Source organism: Balaenoptera musculus, chromosome 3 (assembly GCF_009873245.2).
Source record: "Balaenoptera musculus isolate JJ_BM4_2016_0621 chromosome 3, mBalMus1.pri.v3, whole genome shotgun sequence".
Lineage (NCBI taxonomy): Eukaryota > Metazoa > Chordata > Mammalia > Artiodactyla > Balaenopteridae > Balaenoptera > Balaenoptera musculus.
In genome coordinates this window covers 124,840,287-124,860,549 of record NC_045787.1, presented here as the reverse complement: position 1 = coordinate 124,860,549, position 20,263 = coordinate 124,840,287, and the positions used below count along the sequence as shown (strand labels likewise).

The following is a 20,263-nucleotide window of genomic DNA, read 5'->3' as shown; positions in this document are numbered from 1 at the left end:
TTTCTGAATACTTAGCTCAGGATACATTTCCTTACACCATTTAACCTAGCTCTTAAATACCCAAATAAAGGGATATTCCATCTGGTTTCTCCTCTCCCACCCCAAACTACTTTTTAAGAATAAAATGTGTCCACTACTTTAGTACTGTTTCCAGGGGCTCTTGCTTTAAGTTAGGAAAACTTCCAGGTCCTCTGCTACTCTAAATGTAGATGGCAACATTTTATTTATATATAGGTGGCAAAGGAGGCATTCTCATTGAACAAAGTACAGTGAAAAGCCTAACTCAAGCATTTAAAATATTTCTGTAGTAAAGTCTGGGTTAATCTCAGTTTTGGAACAGTGACAGTTTGAATTCTTCCCCATCTCTAAGACCCCACACATTTATTTTTGTGAGAATACACTTTTATATCTATGGGAATACTTGAGCTCATGCAAAATACGAGAGATTTGAGCACATATGAAATTATTCTGTTTTTCATACTAAGTTAACTATGTTCTTGGTTTTGAGGGTCCTTTGATCCCCATTCTCTCTTACAGGAAACTAATTTTCCCCCTTCCTTGAACTGAATCTACATATCTAAAGAATGCAATTGCTTCATTAATTGCCAACAAATGTTAGCAATTGTTAGCTGTGTCCATAAAAGGGACATTTTTAATCTTATGAGCACATCCCTGTAAACCACGGATTTACAAAATACTTGAGATTTTGAAATGGGTGGGGAAGGGAATAGGGGAGTTGCAAAAAAAGCTCTCTTCTAATTAAGTTTATTAGGTTTTACAACAATGGCTGGTCAGTAAAGATAATCTAACAACCTCTTTCAAGGACAGAAGGAAAGGATAAAGACTTAAATTTGTAAAGATAAATCTAAGTAATGAGAAGATAGGATAGCCCACGAATATGGGTTTATTCATCACAAACTACCAAAACAGAATCAGTTGTTGTTTATGATACAAGGGATTTTAAGACCTTAGGATTTCTAAAAATATATCCTAACCAATTAATTCTGGATGTGGGCAGAGATTTAGCTATAGGAATATTCACTGAAATTGTTTATACTAGCAAAAGTTTGGAAATAACTAAAATACTCCATTGAGATTGGTTAAATGTTGTTCTGTCAATATGATACATATTTAATATAGAGACACTAAAAATGATATTTTGGAAGATTACTTAGTTACACGGAAATAGGTCTCCAACAAATCATTAAGTGAAAAAACAGATCTCAAAACTGAAAGTGCACTATGACTACCTGTTGCAAATTTTAAGAAATAAAATTAAATATATGTGTGTGCACACATATGTACTGGTAAGTATACATACACTCAAGATACACACACAGAATACACATAGGAAAAAAAAAAGACTGGACACATATACAGCAAATTGTTAACATTTCATGATTATCTCTAAGAGATTGTTTCCTTTTTTCTGATTTATCAAACTTTCTAAATTTTTCAAATGAATACTTGTCACTTTTATAAGGAAAAGAGCAGTCAACATCTTATGTGTAAATGGGCATACATGTGGAACTTATCAACTTTAGAATCTTGAAGGCATATGGTTCAAAAGCACAGATATATATGTTCAAAGAATTAAATTAATTGAAATAAATTTATGGTTAATGACCCCATAAAAGGTAAGAAATGTTTGCAGAATGTCTCAAAAGTGTTTGAAGTTGCTATCGTAGATGCAGCAATACACTTTCGCAAAACCTTGTGAATAACTCAGAGGGGGAGAACAGGAACTGAGACAAGAAAGGAACATAGAAACAGCTGTCACTGTCAAAGACTAGAAAAAAGACTTAATGGATTATCACTCTGATACAACAGGACATTTCTGATCTCATGTTTTCAATCACTTCATTAACTGGCTTATCTAATACTGATCATGCACAAAGCTACGTAACAGTTAAACAACACGTGAAAAAGCATTTGACATAGTCTCTGCCATTCCATTTTTCTACTTATTTGTACCAAACAACTCCAGAGATGGGCAGGCCACCTTTGTGATTTTATTTTCTTCCTTACTGCACCTATCTATACCTCTTAAGCTTGTCCTTATCATTTTACTTAAAACACACTCTGCTTTCCAGTGACCTTTCCTTGGGTAAGCACTGTGGTTTAAGAAAAAAAATTTTTTTTCAATTCATCTTGATCTCTCTTTGAAAACAAGTAATCAGCGGGGCATGACTGTCCCAATTTACCTTCTACCCTTTCCTTTTTCTCTTTATTTCAGTTAGAGGTTGGGGTTCTAATCCTTTCTTTGACACTAAGATCTGTATGATCTTGGACAAGCCAGTTTGTCCTAGTTGGGCCCAACTGGTATGTGTGAAAGCACTGTGTAGATTGCAAAGCATTTACAAATATGATTATTGAACTAGATGATCTCAATTTCATTGAAGGTCTAAAATATTTATTCTATACTTTAAATTATATTTTTGGTGAATTCAGCTGATCCAGGAGTCAGGAATTGCATTTTGGCACATTGCAGAAGACTCCCTCCGTTACAGTAAAGCTGCTGATGATTCAAAACAACAGAATGGGGAATTCCCTGCTGTCCAGTTGTTGGGACTGTGTGCTTTCACTGAAGAGGCCGCAGGTTCCATCCCTGGTCAGGGAACTAAGATCCCAGAAGCCACGTGGTACAGCCAAAAAACAAAACAAAACAAACAAACAAAAAACCCAGAATGATTTGTAACCAAAAACAGGTTCAATTACTGAGGCTGAAAGTTACCACGAATAATACATGATTTTAAGGAGAAGGCTGAATTCGTAGCCAACACCTAAAATCCCCATTTTCTACATTAAAAAACCCAACTTTTGCCCTTCTTAATCTGATAAATTTAAATCTTAAGATTTTCAACTGAAATCACATTTGAAAAGGCTACTACCACTCATATAGCATTTTAGTACATTTTGCTGGATATTGTCAATGTTGGAATAGTGATTACAGCAGGCAGGAAACAAGTGAGGAGACACACCAAAACATACACATAAAATCATAGACTCTCAGAGTTGAAAGGGCTTCTAAAAGTTATTTAGATTAGTGAGTCCCAGAGTGTGGCATTTCAAAAGCTTATAAAAGTTAAAAAAAAAAAAAAATGGTGGGGAGGACAGACATAAAGTATCAACGTTTAGTTTTGCCAAACAAGGATATCAACAAAACAACCATCTACCATCAGGACCATTTTATAAAAGGGCACTTCAACAACACATATATAGGAAGATAAAACCTCATAATAACGTGTAATCTGAAATTAGATAAATTAAAGAAAAAATGCATTATACTTCTCTTTTCTAGTTATCTCATGGAAAACTTGATTTGCCCCTGTCCACGCACAGACCTTGGGGAATCCCTAATCTAGTCCACTCCATGCACACCGTTATCCCCCAACCCCGAGTTGAGCATCTGTATCCTCACTACAACAACAAAAAAATCCGTTTAAATGTATACCCCACCCCTTATAAGGAACTCTTTAAGCTGAGGAATCCATTAAATTTTGGATGGCTGTGATGGAAAATCAGCAGAATAGTAGCTATCTCTGAAAACTTGGAAACTTCAAGATGCTTAAACTTGACCTTTTTTTTTTTAAGACCAAACTCTAACAGCAGAGAATTTTAAGTAGGCCAGACATGCTTTAGAGTCACCAAAGGAGATTGTCTAGAAGTGTTGATTTGGGAGTCAGGTGGCCTGGGTTTTGGTAGTGCCTCAAAAATTCATGCTAACCCTGAGTCTTTTCCCCCTGTTTTCAAATTCAAGACATTTAGGTCAGAGCTTTATGAATACAAATATTTAAGCCAGAAACAGAGTAACATGTAGGAATTCCAGGTATCTTCCAGGATGAACCCCATTACTAACTACTTCATCAGCTTTCAAACTGCAGTTAAGTCTACATTTTTTCCAGTTTTAATGAAATTATTTTATTTGGGATAGATTTTGCTTAAATTTTCACAACTGAGGTTTTGATTCACTCATTCATCAGGGTTTGATTCATATTGCAGATGATAGCATCAACACGCAGCTGTCTTTTGTGATCATCATTACTACCAAGCCCAGTTTTCCCAGGTCAAATTTTGTAAACCAAAATGTGCTCGAGATCTGATTCGCTGACTAATTTTTAGTAAAAATTTTACCGTGTAAAGTTTTAAACGTCGTCAATTTCATTTTGTAAGAGTTATTTCTACCCCATGTTTTTGGGTCAACACTGCAGTTTTCAACACGACCAAGATATGATTCTTCAAGGTTTCTTTTGCGGGGGGGCGGGAGCGAAGAGGATAACTTTCATATGGGCAGTTTTTTCACGGTAGTAATCTTATTTTCTATTCACATATATTGGCCATTAACATTACTCGAATATGGTTTTTTTCTTCCTTTGGGAATCAAATATCATCAGCGGGTAAACAACACAAAGACACAGAGCGGCAGGGTTAATTCCTGCTTTCCCTCTTTTTCCCCTCCTGTAAAAACAGGGAATCCAACACTCCGTAAAGCGCAGAATTCTAATAAGACTCATCAACTAGACTGCTAAAACAGGGAGCCCTGAACAAACCCAGCCCGCACAGGGCTGCTTTTCTCTTTCTCTCCACTAGAGGCGATAGCCTCTTTCAAAAGAGAAATTGAGCTGGAATGGGCCGGTTGAGGGAGTAGCCCCCGTAAAGATCAAAAGGTTAAAAACCACCTTAAACAAAGAGCAAAGGTCAATACCCAACTCCCAAGCCCTGACGTATCCGTCTTCCACGAAAAATGAAGGTGACTCCTCCCTAACATGTTCTCGAGACCTGGGGCCGCGTGGCCTTTCAGAAACCAGGCGGGTCTGAGGTGACTAACACACAGGTAGTTAGCAGTGGAACAGCCAACGACCGGAAGTGGAAAGGAGGCCTGGGCGGGGATGAGGAGGCGCCACGGCACGCTTGCGCAGTCAGCGGGGTTGCAGTACGCGTGCGCAGTTGGGCGGTGACGGGGTGACGCTCGGAGCGTGGGCCGTGACTCTCACGGATCCGGTTCCGCCCTCCCTTCTCGCTGTCGACCCTCCGGGACTAGCGCCCGCAATCCTTTTCCCACAGTGCTCTGCGCCGTGAAGAAGCGGCTCCCGAGCGCTGGGGGCATTTTGTGTTGGCTGGAGCCGGGGTAACAAGATGGCGGCGTCGGCGGAGTGACAGGGGTACCCCCGGGGCGGGAGCCGGCGGCAGTGGTGGCAGCGGTATCGCCGCCCTAACTCACCGCTCTCCTTTTCCAGCCCGCGACGTCGCCGCGAAAGTGAGGCAGCGGCGGCCGCCAGAAGCAAGTGGCCCAGCCTGGTTACCGTGAGAACCCCCTCAACAATCTGCGGCCTGGCAAAAAGAAACCTGACAGCAGCGGTGATTAGGTTCCCCTTGGCCGACTCTGGGCCCTGTAACGCCAAGAAAAGAGCCAGCGTTTTCTGCTTCCTGCCTCCCTCCGGAGCCTTGCTCCGTGGACGAGCCCTAGAGGTCTCCCGTTCTCCCCTTAGAGGTGTCGGGGCTTAGCCCCAGCCTCCATCTTCGTCTCGCAGGATGGCGAGCAGCAGCGGCTCCAAGGCCGAATTCATTGTCGGAGGGAAATATAAACTGGTACGGAAGATCGGGTCTGGCTCCTTCGGTGACATTTATCTGGCGATCAACATCACCAACGGCGAGGTAATCACCTGGGGTGGGGTTCACGACTACGCTGCGCCTGCCCTCCCCCCCTCCCGCGAACTGTTCGGGCCTTTTCCCACCGCATGCACGCACTGGGAAGTCCAGAGGGAGCCAGTTTTCCTGCCTTAGGAACCTCCCCCGCTTTCTTTCCCTAAAAGGGAAAAACCCAAGATAAAGGTTGGGTGTACTAGGAAGTTTCCCAGCTTGTTAAAAATGCACCTTAATCGAACTTTTAAAACCGTCGTTTAAGGTGAGAACGGCAAAATCCTATTTCTGTGATCCCCATGTTTTTCTACCTATATTTTTAATTCTGCCGGGGTTCTTATTCCCATTAGGACAGCATCCGATCGCCTGGTTTCTTCATAACCTCTCATTACGTTTTCTGGATGAATCGTTTTCCTGCACTTTAGAGGACGTGCCGCTTTCGTCACTACCCCCTGAAGAGGCCTTTGAGGCTGGTTGCCTCGTTTTATAATTACAAAGAGAGCCTTCTTTTCCCAGCTTCTCACTTCCACCTTCTAGTCGAGAGTTGGAGTTTTGCTCGTGTTTCCCTCTTTTCTCCCAAATGACATTGAATCCGTAAGGATGTTGATGCCATCATCCCCTCTTTCCCCTGCAGGAAGTGGCAGTGAAGCTAGAATCTCAGAAGGCCAGGCATCCCCAGTTGCTGTACGAGAGCAAACTCTATAAGATTCTTCAAGGTGGGGTTGGCATCCCCCACATACGGTAAGAATCCTTAAGCAAATAGGCGATCCTCCGAGGGAAGTATGGGAACGGGGAAGATGTGTACGAGGCAGGTGATAGGGCCAGCTGAATCCGGCTCTTGGTATTTGAGTTACCTGGGTTTCCTGTGAAGCGTAAGTCACCACAATCACAGAGTAAATTTTAGTTTGCCAACTTAAGTTTAGAATTTCAGTTTGTAACACTCTGCTGCAAAGCTTCCGTCATTCTTCCCGAGGCTTTCGTTTGCGGTTAAAGTATGCGGCTCATCTTTGATCCCAACGCGGAAGGGTTGCCTGCTGCTTTCTTTTCGTCTGCACCTCACATGTTCTTGGGTTTGTCCGGTGAAGTGGATTTGAGGGTGCCGAGGTCACCGGGCTGGGCCAGTTCGGGTTGCTATTGGAGCTGGCTTGGGAAATGGCTGCTCTTTTGTTGTGTTTTTGTTCCAACATGTCTTCCTCCTCCGCTTAGAAAATGGCGGAACGACGTGACTCAACCACATATTCCTGCCCTTTTCTCTGCTTGAGTTCATAAGTTATGCTTCCTTGATTCCCTGTTTAGCAGCCCTGAGTTGATTAAACCTTTGGAAAGCCAAGAATAAAGCTGCAGACAGTGGTGGGGTTCAGGGAAGGAGATGCCATAATGACAGTCTGATCTCTGCAGCAGATGCGATGTGAAATTAAATTTACTCTGCAAAATCTTTCATAGTCTTTCCAGAAGTGTTAATTAAGTCTGTAAAGAATGGTAATGTTTGCTACATTTCAGTCTGTGTACTAAATTTTGTGGGAAATGGCAAAGGCAGTTTGAACAGCGCTATGTTGAAATTGACTCAGTTGTATTAAAAGAAAACTTAATCGTGTAACCACAGTTTGACAAGTAACTTTAACCTGTTGAGTTACTTGGTCAGTAACTCCTCACATCTGGGAAATTGTGGCTTTTTTTTGGAGATGTGATATTGGTGAGGGCAAATAGTAATCAGGATAAAAGATGACCAGATGAAGACACTGGGTTCTTTTAAATGGTTAACTTTAAAGGATTTTAGAATAGTTTGATTTTTGAGATTAAAGAGCCTCTTCCCAGAATAGAGACTAAAATATAGTTTAAGACTCAGCCATTTTCCAACAATTACTCAAAAATAACATTTGCAGAAAGATCCGGAGGTAGTTGAGAATTAACTGGAATGGTATTTACTGTAGCCTCTTTTACTATCCCAGCTTTTACTCCTCAAATCTTGAATTAATGACTGGGTTATATACATTAATTCTGATGTGGAAACAACCGGAGTGACACTATCCTTAAAAAATTTTCAATGCTGATAGACATTTTTAATGGAGAAATTGAATGATATGATTTTCTATTGGTTCAAAGTCAAAATAAATTATTAGGAAGAAAATTCCAAGTCTATCTTATGAGGTAAAGATTAATGTGAAATCGGAGATAATCCAGATTTGAAATTTTTAATGGTTCTCATCCCTTTAAAAAAAAAACAAAACCCTGCTGTGTAGGAAAATAAATTTGTTATTGTGGAAAAATGAAGACCTTGATTAAAATATCTAGCTTTTTTTCTTCACAAAATAAGAAATATCAATTGCATTCGCCTAAAATTTTTAAATTCCTTTCCCTTTGCATTTACTTTCATCTCTCCACCCTGGCCCTCGCTGATTTGCTTTCCATCACTAGTTTTTCCTAGAATTACACGTAAATGCAATCATACAGTATGAGGTCATTTGTGTCTGGCTTCTCTAACTTAACGTAATGCTTTTGAGATTCATCTGTGTTGGGAGGTTTTATAAATTTCACAAATCAGGTTGAATTTAATGTATTTGAAATCATTTTCAAAAAAGCAGTAAGCATCTGGCATTTTCAGTGCTAAACCCAAATTAAATACATGCACTTTTATTTGGTAGCTTTTATTTAAGGACAACACTGATACAGACCAACAAGGGCAATAGTCAATATACTGATTACACACATCAATAAATGAGATTGACTTGTGAGCAAAATTCTAAGAGGTTGAGTGCAGAGGGTGTTGTGGTAGTTATAAACTGGATGGAGCTAAAGAGGTTAACCTGACTTCCTGGGAGAGGAGATGGGATTTCAGGATCTGGCTCTAAGAAAGAAAGCTTGGTGAACTGGTTGGGGAGGGCATCCAAGAGTAAAGTGTGGCTTCTGGGAGTAGTCTCTAAGGCAGAATGTAGTAATTGGATGAGGGTGAGGAAAGAGTAAATTTGTTTTAGGAGTGGTAGAGTCCAGGTACATAGAAACAAAAAGTGGATCATTGGTTTTAAAGTGAAGTGTGAGAGAACTGTTTGTCCACTGAAGTGGGAAAGATAAGAAGGACTTACATAAGCTTTCTTTATTTTGGGTGGCAACATCTTCCCCTTTGCTGTTTGTTCCCCACTATTTCCACATCAGCTATATATAGTATACACTTAATAAATATTTACTTGGGAAATACTGAATTAAATTGTTCAGCTTAGCTAGATTAAAAGGGCAGTCTCTTCTGTTACCCATTGTTTTAGAAATGTTGACATTAATTTAAAATTTTTAGCTTTGCTGCATTTATACCACACTAATATCTCCCTCCTCCCCCAATCCACCCCACACCCTGCAATTTTCTTAAAGATACTATGAGATATTCTAAAACAAGGGCTGAAAATTACCTGGCCTATATAGCATACCTGCCTTATCAAGTCGTTAGTATGTAAGAACCTTACTAAGGGATCTATTGTGCGGAAGCATAGCATCCAGTGAGTGTAAGGAGCAAGAATGAGAGGATGGCATTCAGTCTCTTGATATTTTTAAGAAACTGAAAGTCCTTGGGCCTTGTGAATTGACCTCTGGGAGCTCATTTTAAATTACTGTGTTTCTGTTACAACCCTCCCTTTCTTTGTGCCACTTTGAACTGGATTAAATTGTTCTCTAAAGAAGCAGTTATGCTATAGCCAGGCTCTAAATCTGCCATGTGGTATTGACTGAGTGATCTGGGGTTTGTCAGTCCCTTAACCTCTTTAGGCATATCAGTTTTCTCATTTTTGAAATCAAAAGAGGGTTTTGCCAGGTTGGTAATTTTCTAGTTTTGCATGCTGAGCTTTTGGGTAGGGTTTTGTTTGAACAGTTTCCCTACTTAAATAAGTCACTGGCCTAGTTGATCTCAGAACTTTCAGCTCTGAATTTTAAGATTTATTTTCAGATGATGGTAGCTAGAAAGCATTTCATCACAGTTTGGTGTTTTGTCTATATCTTACCTTTGAATGATATTTTAGTAGTGAGATACCACTCAGGACCTTAAAAATGCTACCTGTATCAGGTAAACCATAGGTTACCATTTAGGAGAAAGTAAATTAATGGGATATACTTTTATAGGAAAACATGATAAAGAAGATGGGAGGGGGCATAGGATAATTTTGGTTGTCTTGTTTTTTGTTGTTGTTGTTTTTTAATATTTATTTATTTGGTTGCACCGGGTCTTAGTTGCAGCACGTGGGCTCCTTACTTGTGGCATGTGAACTCTTAGTTGCGGCATGCATGTGGGATCTAGTTCCCTGACCAGGGATTGAACCCAGGCCCCCCTGCATTGGGAGCATGGAGTCTTATCCATTGCGCCACCGGGGAGGTCCCAGTTGTCTTGTTTCTTTAACCACTTTTTTTTTTTTTTTGCCTTCTTTGAATGTCAAATATTCTAGGAGATAGTTATAAAGTACTAGTTAATCCTTACTGTCCAGTGATAAAAGCAGCTTAAATTTTAATCTTAGCTTTTTGGCACTGAGCATATATCCTGTAAATAAGTTCTAATACTCTTATCAGAGAACAAAGATGATGTCTACACTGGGTATGTCTTTATTAGAGAGGTAAATTACAGATCACAGGATTCATACAGTAACTGAATCCGTGGTATACTAAAGGTACTTATATTGGCTTATGCTGGATTTCTAGTAATGGAATAATGTAATGATGCTTAGATAGCATTTGGAGCTGGATGAAACCTGAGAGATAATGGCCCAACACTTCATGATATATAAATTAGACTGTTGAGTCTCAGAGGGGTTACTAGGAATCTCCTAACTTCCAATTTTCCTGTGAGCCATTTTCACCTTTATGTCAAGGTCAAATCATATCTGCTCACATAACCCACACCTTTTCATTTGATGCTGCAGAGCCATATTTTGCCTCCTTCACTGTATGGCGTTTGGTCTCATACAGAAAAACTGATAAATGTAAGTAACCTATTGTTTGTATTATTATTTAATTAGATCCTTATGATTCTTATTCTCCCTTTTGAATCCATGGATTGCTGGATGAGAACTTTTGTGGACATTATTAATTTGTATCTTAAAGTGGAGTAAATACTTGTAAACCCTTGTATAGTCCATGGATTTTACTACCTTGGCTTTAATCGATTTTAGAGCTAGATTATTTTGTTTCCGAGTACATTTAATCTGTACCTAAGGTATGATTTAGTGATGGTTTCTCATGATCTGTCCTGTTTAGTAAGAAACTTTAATGTCAAGAAGTCTATACAAGAGAAAACTAGAGTTTGAAACAAATGTTATAAATCTAATCTTTTGGTTTATTCCATTTTATTCTTAAAATCAGCCTTTGAGTTTTAACAAGTTTTTCTGAGGCTAAATGAGTACCTTAATAGCTTTCATAATATAAATGAATAACTAGTCTAAATGATGCTTTTTTGTTACTGTTTGTATTTCCAATACAATCTCAGGTGGCTCTTGAAAATTGTTAATAACTAGTAATCACATAACATGTACTTATCCGTGTCTTAATGGAATTTTTTTTAATGAGATGTAATTTTCATACAATGAAGTGTATACAGATCAATGTGCCATTGAATCAGTTTTGACAAATGCATACACTGATGTAACCCACACTCCCTAATGAGATGAAGAATATTTGATTTTTTTTTCTTTTAATACTGCTAATCCTTGGTAGGCTATGTTTTGTGACAACATAGGTTTTATATATTTATTTTTTAATCGCTCTTTTGAATTGTAGTAACATTTTTCTGGATTTGATGTTGATTTGTCTTTATGTAAGACTACAAGTTAGTAATATGTTTCACCATGAAGTATACTAACCTAATAAAGTGACCAGGTTGGGGTGGTGATTCTCAGTGGCAACTGAGATCTTTACCCTATTTTCCTCCTTTGAATAGCTAAAATACTGCCTTTTCCTTGTCTGAGAGTCGTCAGTGGGGTATATTGTTTAATGGAGACTTTGGAAGTGCAGTAGAAAAACGTTTAGTTGGACAGTACATTCTGATCCTTAATAAAAAGGGAAAAGGAAAGGGCATTATATTGAGAGTCAATACTTAGGGTTCTGTCTGTGATGTCATCTAGATTTGAACCTAGGATGAATTCTGTCATGCATGTCAACTTTGCTTTATAAAAGGGATTTTTGTAAGACCAACTCGGTCTTAAGAGTTTTTTTAATGCATTATATAAATTGATGGGATCAGTAGAATAAAAGGTACGTCTTCCATTCTCTGCAATGATATTTTGTTTTAGTTGCCTTTTATTCATAACATTGATAATGTACTTTGAAATAAATGGGTAGTTGGTTGAATTTAGTGTGGCTAAACATTCTTTTTTCCATCTATGCGCAAGAAAAAAAGAATCAACCAATATCCAGGCATTGCACATGGTCTCATTTAATCATTACAACAATCCTGTAAGTTGAGGTTTTATATAAAGTGTGAGTCAAAATGGTTAATTTGCCTAAAGTCACACAGCTGATGTGTTATTTGAATAGATCTTAGTGCCTCTTTCAGTGGTTCCCAAACTTTGCTGCACATTGGAATCACTTAGAAAACTTAAAAAAAAATATTGACACCTGGCTTCTAACCTCGGATATTTTGATTTATTTGATTTGGGAGTATATGACTTTTAGTATTTCTTTTTTTTTTTTTTTTTTTTTTTTTTTGGCTGCGTCGTGCGGCTTCTGGGATCTTAGTTCCCCAATCAGGGATTGAACCCAGGCCCCCAGCAGTGGAACCGCAGAATCCTAACCACTGATCACCAGGGAATTCCCACTTTTAGTATTTCTTAAGTGAACTCAGCTGAACTCACTAGGCGGTATGCAATTTACAAATGGAAATATGGCTGTACTAGTTGATTTAGCTTTGAATCCTGATATAAAGATACTACCATATCAAAATGCTGGTGTCTATTAATTTCACAGTAAAGGCTTGCTAATGTGGACATTTGTCAGCATAAGTATTTATCAGTGGTGAATTGGCCTTTTGGAATTTCTTTTGGTTCTGACTTGCAGTTTTTGTACAGAAGTTTTTTTTATTAAAGGGAAACAAGATGGTGACAGTGACTAAGCATACATAGTACACATCATATGTTTCGTTTGTGCCATCTTTAAGTGTGCAATGGCAAGGTTTGCAAATTAACCTGAAATTGAGGCTGTCCTATATTTCAGGTTGTCTGGAGGCTGCTCTGAGTACTTATCTGTTACACTTCTTACACTGCCAGATTATTCTGTCCTTAAGGTGGCTTTTATGGCAAGGGGAGTGTGAGATCTGATTTAAAGCTGCCTTGTTGGAAAGTAGTAGCATGAAGTTTTTGTAAATTTTGTTTTAAGTTCCAAATTTTCCAGGTCTTTCAGTTGTATTAGAAGTGTCTAATACACTGTCCTTGGTAACACTATAATGAAATTCTTAAAAGACTGGATTTTATACCTTTATGTAAATACCATTCTTTTCCTTTTCCATTCCTTTACTACCCTATTCACTATGTATTCACGTTAGCTTGTTTTGCTTTTGGCTCTTCTCACTTGATTGAAATTATTGTTACCACTAAGCTTCACTTATTGAAATCCTAGTGTTCTCATTTTTGGACCTCCATAATATTAATACTTTGTATACTTCTTAAGGAAGGGAGTGATGTTGGGTTTTTCTCTAAAAATTAAAGCTCTGTTGTTGGAGAGTGTCAGTGAACTTTACAGTACCTGTACAGTACCTTCTAGAGAATAAGCAAACATTTTTCATTCAGTCAACAAATACATATATTTGAGTGCCTACTACATACTGGGTGGGCAGTTTCAGATACTGGGCACATTTCAGTGAACAGACAAAAATTTTGTGAGGCTTACGTTCTTTTTGAGCATCTACCATGTACCTGACATGTATATAATTGTGAATTTGTCTCTTGCTGAAAATTAGGAGCAAAGATGTCTAAATCTCCTGTGAGGACATGAACCTTCCCTTAACATCAAAGGGATAACATGAGTTTGAGCCCCAAACAGCATTCTGAACCATGCAGAGGTTGCCTTGATTGGAGAGGTCAGCAGGGACCCCATTATGTCTCCTTGTGAATCCTGCTTAGTCAGCATTTCTCAAACATCAACCATGCATAATAATTACCTACAGAGCTTGTTTAAAATGTAGGGTTTACTGCCTCACCCCCAGATTTGTTTGACCAGTACTGGAATGGGCCCCAAGAGTCTGTATTTTTAGCAAGTAACCTCAGATAATTTCTGCTAAAGACCACAGAACCACGCTTTGGGAAATACTGTGTTGAGGTTTTGACACTCCATTGTGTTGAGCAGTTGGGGGTAGTTAGTGATTATTTTACTGAGAGGGCTCTGACTATTGTAGGAGATGCTGTTGTCTTGGTTGTTGTCATTTCATAATTGTTGGGCAACTGCTTTTTGTAATGAAAGTAATCCTTTTGTTTGTGTAGTGCTTTTACAATCTCATAATTACTATTATATCTCTTGATAGGTATAATAAGTTATATTAAGAATGTTTATCAATGGAACTTCCCTGGTGGTCCAGTGCCTAAGACTCTGTGCTCCCAATGCAGACGGTCCAGGTTGGATCCCTGGTCAGGGAACTAGATCCCACATGCCGCAACTAAAAGATCCTGCACCCCGCAACTAAAGCACGCCACAACTAAAGATCCTGCACTCAGCAACTAAGATGCCATGTGCCACAAATAATTCCTGGTGCAGCCAAATAAATAAATAAATTTTTTTTTTTTTTTTTAAAAAGGTTTATCAGCGAGCAAAAATGGCTTATGCAGGCAAGAAAATGGCAAAGCCAGAACTAGAACCTGTTTTTTTTGGCTGCTGGTTCACTATTCTTTGCACTATATTGCATATACTGTGAGTTCAACCAGCTTCCCATTTTCAAATCCAACTTCTGGTTTACTGGGCCACTTTTTAATTGTCTAGTCACTGAAGGGCTTATTTTTATAAGTATATATTGCATAGTTCTATATTATTAGTTCAGGTTTACATAGAATTTAAATTTATGAATAGATGTTCATGTGTTCATTCATTGCTTTTTTTCTTTAAGATTAGATCGTTCCTTTATAATAGCTTGCCTTGCCTCTTCCATTTTTCCCCTTTCCTATATCTTGCATTAACATTTCAAGCCCAGACTGTGTTCTTTCTTCTGTTCTAGTTTTAAAAGATTATATCAGACTTTGGAATTGTTTGTTTTCTTTTGTGTTCATTTGCTAATGCAGAGAAATTTGAGTTAAAATTTTTTTAACCTGGAATCTACTTAAGAAGGATTTGCTAAGCAAATTAATTACTGTAGAATGTGGTGGGGGGAATGTTTCATCCAGCCAAAATTATTTGTTCTCTTAAATCTTTATATGTAAAACTGTCTTAATACAGGTGATTCCTATAGTGCAAAAAGTACCCTAAAGGAAACTTTTTGGTCTCTGAAGTATACTAAGAGATATTTTGATTTCTGTTACTTTCTTGCTCTAACATTTTTTTAAGGTATTTATTTATTTATTTATTTATTTTGGCTGCACTGGGTCTTCGTTGCGGTGTGTGGGCACAGTAGTTGCAGCACGCAGGCTTAGTTGCCCCTCGGCACGTGGGATCTTAGTTCCCCTACCACGGATCGAACCCGCGTCCCCTGCATTGGAAGGTGGATTCTTAACCACTGTGCCACCAGGGAAGTCCCTTGCTCTAACATTTTAATGTCTGTTTTCTCATATTTCTCTTCTTAAGGAGTGGAGGTAAGTCGTTTTAGCCTTGAGAATTTGAGATTTAAATTAGGAAGAAGGAAAAGGGGGCCCAGTTTTGTTTTGGCTGCCTCATGCGGCATTGCGGGATCTTAATTCCCCAACCAGGGATCAAACCCATGCTCCCTGCATTGGGAGTGCGGAGTCCTAACCACTTTAAAAGTCGGGTGTATGGTTATAGCTTTGGACATGTTGAGTTTAAGGCGCAGGGTATCCCAAGTTTAGCTCTTGTATAATTAAGTTAGCAGAAAATACAGACCTAATCCTAGGCCAGGGAACTAGGACTGGTGTTAGATCTGAGCAAGATCAGAATAGAAGTGATAGTGGAGAAAGGAAATTGAGAAGTGAGGACTGAACCCTGTGGTAGAAATTCAGAGTTAATCAAGGCAAGAGGAGAGTTGGGATAATGGGGTGTTGCAGTTAAAGGAAGTCAGTTTTTAGGAGGAGGTAATATATATTCCAGAGAGAGAAAAGGAATGAGACTTGAAGGCTTTGGGCTTTGGCTGGAATAGAGCTCAGTATACAATCATGCTTAGTAAGTCACTGTTGACTCAGTGATATGGCCTGAGGGCAGTCTGGTGAGGGAATAAGGATATAGAATTAAAGGATAGGCAGAGATTAGATTTTTGGAGTTCCTCATATATATATGAAACTTTGCTTTTTTGGTGTGTAATTAGGGAGGGGCATTGGTTTTCATAGCAGAGAAACGACACCATGAAACTGTAGAGGAGTGACTGAAAGTAGGAGACTATGTAAAGAGGTAACAGGCATTTTTCAAAGTTTAGCTCAGATACTAACTTTTCTAAGAAGCCTTCCCTTTTATCTTCTGAATAGCTCGCTCCTCTGTGTTTTATATTTACTTTATTGTCGCTTTTATATTGTACTTGTCACTTACCTGTTCTTTTAGACCTTATGATGCTTATGGCATCCTTATCGGCAGTATCACACACATAGTAGGTCCTTAATAAGTGTTGAAACAGAGACTGGAGGAGCAGATTTTGGTAAAAGATTGACAGTTTTGGGCTTCCTTGGTGGCGCAGTGGTTAAGAATCCACCTGCCAATGCAGGGCACACGGGTTCGAGCCCTGGTCTGGGAAGATCCCACATGCCGCGGAGCAACTAAGCCCGTGCGCCACAACTACTGAGCCTGTGCTCTAGAGCCCGCGAGCCACAACTACTGAGCCCGCGTGCCACAACTACTGAAGCCCGCGTGCCTAGAGCCTGTGCTCCACAACGAGAAGCCACTGCAATGAGAAGCCCGTGCACCGCAACGGAGAGTAGCCCCCGCTCACTGCAAGTAGAGAAAGCCCACGCCCAGCAACGAAGACCCAACACAGCCAAAAGTAAATAAATAAAATAAATAAATTTATAAAAACAAAAAAAAAATTAAAAAAAAAAAAAAAAAAGATTGACAGTTTTATTGAGATACTTTATCTATGTAAGCATCATCTACTTAAAGTGTGCAATTCAGTGGTTTTTGCTATATGTACAGTTGTGCAACCATCACCATAATCCAATTTTAAAATGTTCATCCCCCCCAAAAAAAAGAAACCTTGAACACATTAGCAGTCACTCTCCATATCCCCCCAGGCCTAGGTAGCTACTAATCTATTTTATATATTTGCCTATTAGAAAAGATTTGGGGCTTCCCAGGTGGTGCAGTGGTTGAGAATCCGCCTGCCAATGCAGGGGACACGGGTTCGAGCCCTGGTCCGGGAAGATCCCACATGCCGCGGAGCAACTAAGCCCGTGTGCCACAACTACTGAGCCTGCGCTCTAGAGCCCACGAGCCACAACTACTTAACCTGCGCGCCTAGATCCCATGTTCCACGACAAGAGAAGCCACCGCAATGAGAAGCCTGCGCACCGCAATGAAGAGTAGCCCCTGCTCACCACAACTAGAGAAAGCCCGGGCACAGCAACGAAGACTCAACACAGCCAAAAATAAATAAATAAAAAGAAAAGATTTGATCAACCCTTTATAATTGGTATTGTGAAAACCACAGATATATTGTCCCATTTCCCAGTGGAATAGTATATTTTAATACTTGTATTCCCCTGGAGGTTCCAGTTCTCCACATACTGTCTTCCAGTACTAGTATGACCAAGGCTAGAGAGATCAGTGACAGCAAGGACCAACCAAGGCTAGAGAGAGCAGTGACAGCAAGGACCATTTGTGATCTTTGAAGTATAATTTTGGGTAGTATGATGAGAATGATAACCATAATACTGGGAACCAAGAACAAAAAGTGAGGGTAAGATGGCAGGTAGAAACTAGATTTTCAACAAGTTAACTGTGAACAAGAAAATCGGATGATCTTGTCTTACTATGAACCAACTATGCTGGCTACTTTCAGTTTCTTGTGAATAACAAGCTTAATGCGTACTCCTAACCCCCACACACCTCTTTACCTGGCCGTCTTCTGTTTATGCTTCAAGAATCAACATACTTCTTCATCAAGAAGCTTTTCCTAATGCCTCCCTCTGAAAGATCTATTGGGTCCCCATAATTTGTACCTTCTCACCATCAGTTTCTCTTTCATCATATGTGTTATTTATTTGCCTTCACAGACTGTGCTGTAAGCTATGAGAGCAAGAATTACTGGGTTTTGTCTTGTTAGCCACCATAAATATTGAAAGGGTAAATTAATAGGAGCTTTAGTAGTAGATAGTACCAAGTATCAAAGCACATTTTTTTGTTTGTGTTTTTAAAATTTGCAGGTTAAGGAACATTTATGCATCTTTTAAGGCAGAGGGCAAGGAACAAGGAGACTGAGAAATGTGGAAATCCTACAGCATAATTCAAAGATCTTAGGGATGATATTGTGAGCAAAGGATTAGTAGTAGCAGTTAGGAGGGTTAGGATGAAGAAGGAAAACAAATTATCTTAGTTGACATTATTATTGCTGAGTGAAACACAGATGATGCCCAAGTTTTAGATCTTATTCTACAGTCTGTTTACCTTAAAAATCTGTTTAGAGCAGGGTTCTTAACTTGGTTCAGGGATTTATCCTCCACGAGGTCAGTGAATTGGATAGGAAAAAAATTCCATCTTTATTTTCATGTACCTCTAACTGAACCTAGTTTTTCTTTTATAAACGTAGGCAACAAGTCCCCACTAGTTCTGGCAGTTACCTATGGCTTTGTCACCAATAGAAATCACAGGTATTTTCATATCACATTATTGTTGCACGTAACTCAAAATAGTCTTTATATCCAAAATTATAGTACTAGTTAGACCTGCCTCTAAATCTTATTTAATGCTTTAATAAAGAGCATGTATATTACTATATCAAGATTGATTTTGAAGTAATTTTATGGTAACTGAATTTCTCTAAAATTGGTTTTCTTTATAATGCTATGTATTTTATTTTATGCATTTAAAATACTCTGAGAAGGGATCAATAGGCCTCATTAGACTACCAAAGGTGGGGGATCCATGACAACAAAAAAGATTCAGAACACTTGGTGTAGAACTAGCACCTCCCACCCACCCACACACAACTTGTTTGGGCAAGTTCTTGGTTATTGTAGCTAAATACCTTTGATGCAGGATTGGTCTCTCAGTTGGTGGATTTCCAGTATTTATTTTCTTTTCCCTTTCTATTCTTGTTCAATTTTAAATTACTTCCATGCTTATCAATGCCCTCCCCAGGGGTGTGAGATTGTAAGGGTGGGGAAATTAAGCCAATTAAAAAAGGTTTGGAAGACCTAGGAAAGTTCTGGGAAAGGTTCAGTGAAGTAAAAGATAGAATTAATATCTAAAATTTCTTGAAATCATCACATTATCAGAATTATTACTCTGCTCACCATACCCACAGCTAAAACGGTGGTTCTTTTCTTAACGTCTAAATCAGTTTTTAGTATGGAGAAATAGGTCTAATCGGTATTTGTGTTTCTGGTTCTAGTTGCTTAATTCACCAGAAAACTTAGTGTCTGTTTTCTTTATTAAACCTGATTTTCCAGTTCCCTGCAGTAGCCAAATAGCAGCAATGAGTGTCTTTCTCTAGTGAAAATGCTCTGGATCCCAAACCATTTCAAAGGTATTTCTGCAAGTTGTAAATCCAAAGCATTATGAATAAAAATTTTGTGTTACTGACCTTATAAAATATGAATTGTGTTTTAAATGAAATTGCAAGAGGAGGAAATAGGTTGATGGTCTTAAATTTTTGATGGCAAGAGAAAAGTTTAGTTCATTAAATTTTAGGTACCTAGGTATTCAAAGTAAAACGAAGGCCACAAATCTAAGGAGCAAATATGGGCAGAGAAGGAGAATGAGAGTTACACAGCAATCTTGTATACCAAGAGTTAATAGAAAATCAGGAGGTGACCCACATTTTAGTCCTGTGTCTAGTTCTTCTTCAGAAGTGCTGAAGAGTTACATGAATCAAAATGTAGTCAAAGCTGTGCATCGTAGTTCTGTTTTCATGATGAATGCCATTAATAAAATGGAGCTTAATAAGTACTAACAATTCTAGGTTAAAGGGTTACAGTGTCTTAAGACTCAAGTTCATAGATGCTTCCACTTTTCAGAAGTAATCAACTATTGAATGCAGTACTAGGAGGATTGGTGACTTTTGAGACTCAGGAATTTAAATTGAGAATTGAGGGCTTGTGTTGTGGTTGAGGGTCACCTGCTGTTTAAGTTTGGTAATTTAGGAGGAGAGGGGGAGTAGGAAGTGCCTTTCTTAACTGTTTTAAATGAATTGTTTACCCCAACACAATCACGCCAGAAACAAAACAAAAAGGGAAAAGAAGGCAACATGGCATGATTAATGAGAAGCAAAAAGAAAGATACAGGAAAAGATAAACAAGAATTGCCTGTAGGTGATTTTTTTTTTGGCCCATGGTAATTTGGGTGCTGTTGAAGGATGGGAAGAAGA

General features: G+C 38.8%; 1 protein-coding gene across 11 annotated transcripts in view; it reads left to right on the top strand.

Moving 5' to 3' along the window:
• The first annotated feature begins 4,815 nt into the window (after nucleotides 1-4,815).
• Nucleotides 4,816-20,263, top strand: part of CSNK1A1 (casein kinase 1 alpha 1) — a 51,322-nt gene continuing 35,874 nt past the window's right edge. For 2 of the 11 annotated variants that reach the window (XR_005019229.1, XM_036846189.1), the window contains exons 1-2: nucleotides 4,816-5,655; nucleotides 6,275-6,381. Coding sequence is in view for 8 of the 11 variants with exons in the window: in XM_036846189.1 (XP_036702084.1) it covers nucleotides 5,533-5,655; nucleotides 6,275-6,381 (230 nt within the window). In the remaining 3 variants the exon portion in view is untranslated. The remainder of the gene's footprint in view (nucleotides 5,656-6,274; nucleotides 6,382-20,263) is intronic. The other 9 variants (XR_005019230.1, XM_036846192.1, XM_036846191.1 and 6 more) reach the window with 9 other exon arrangements.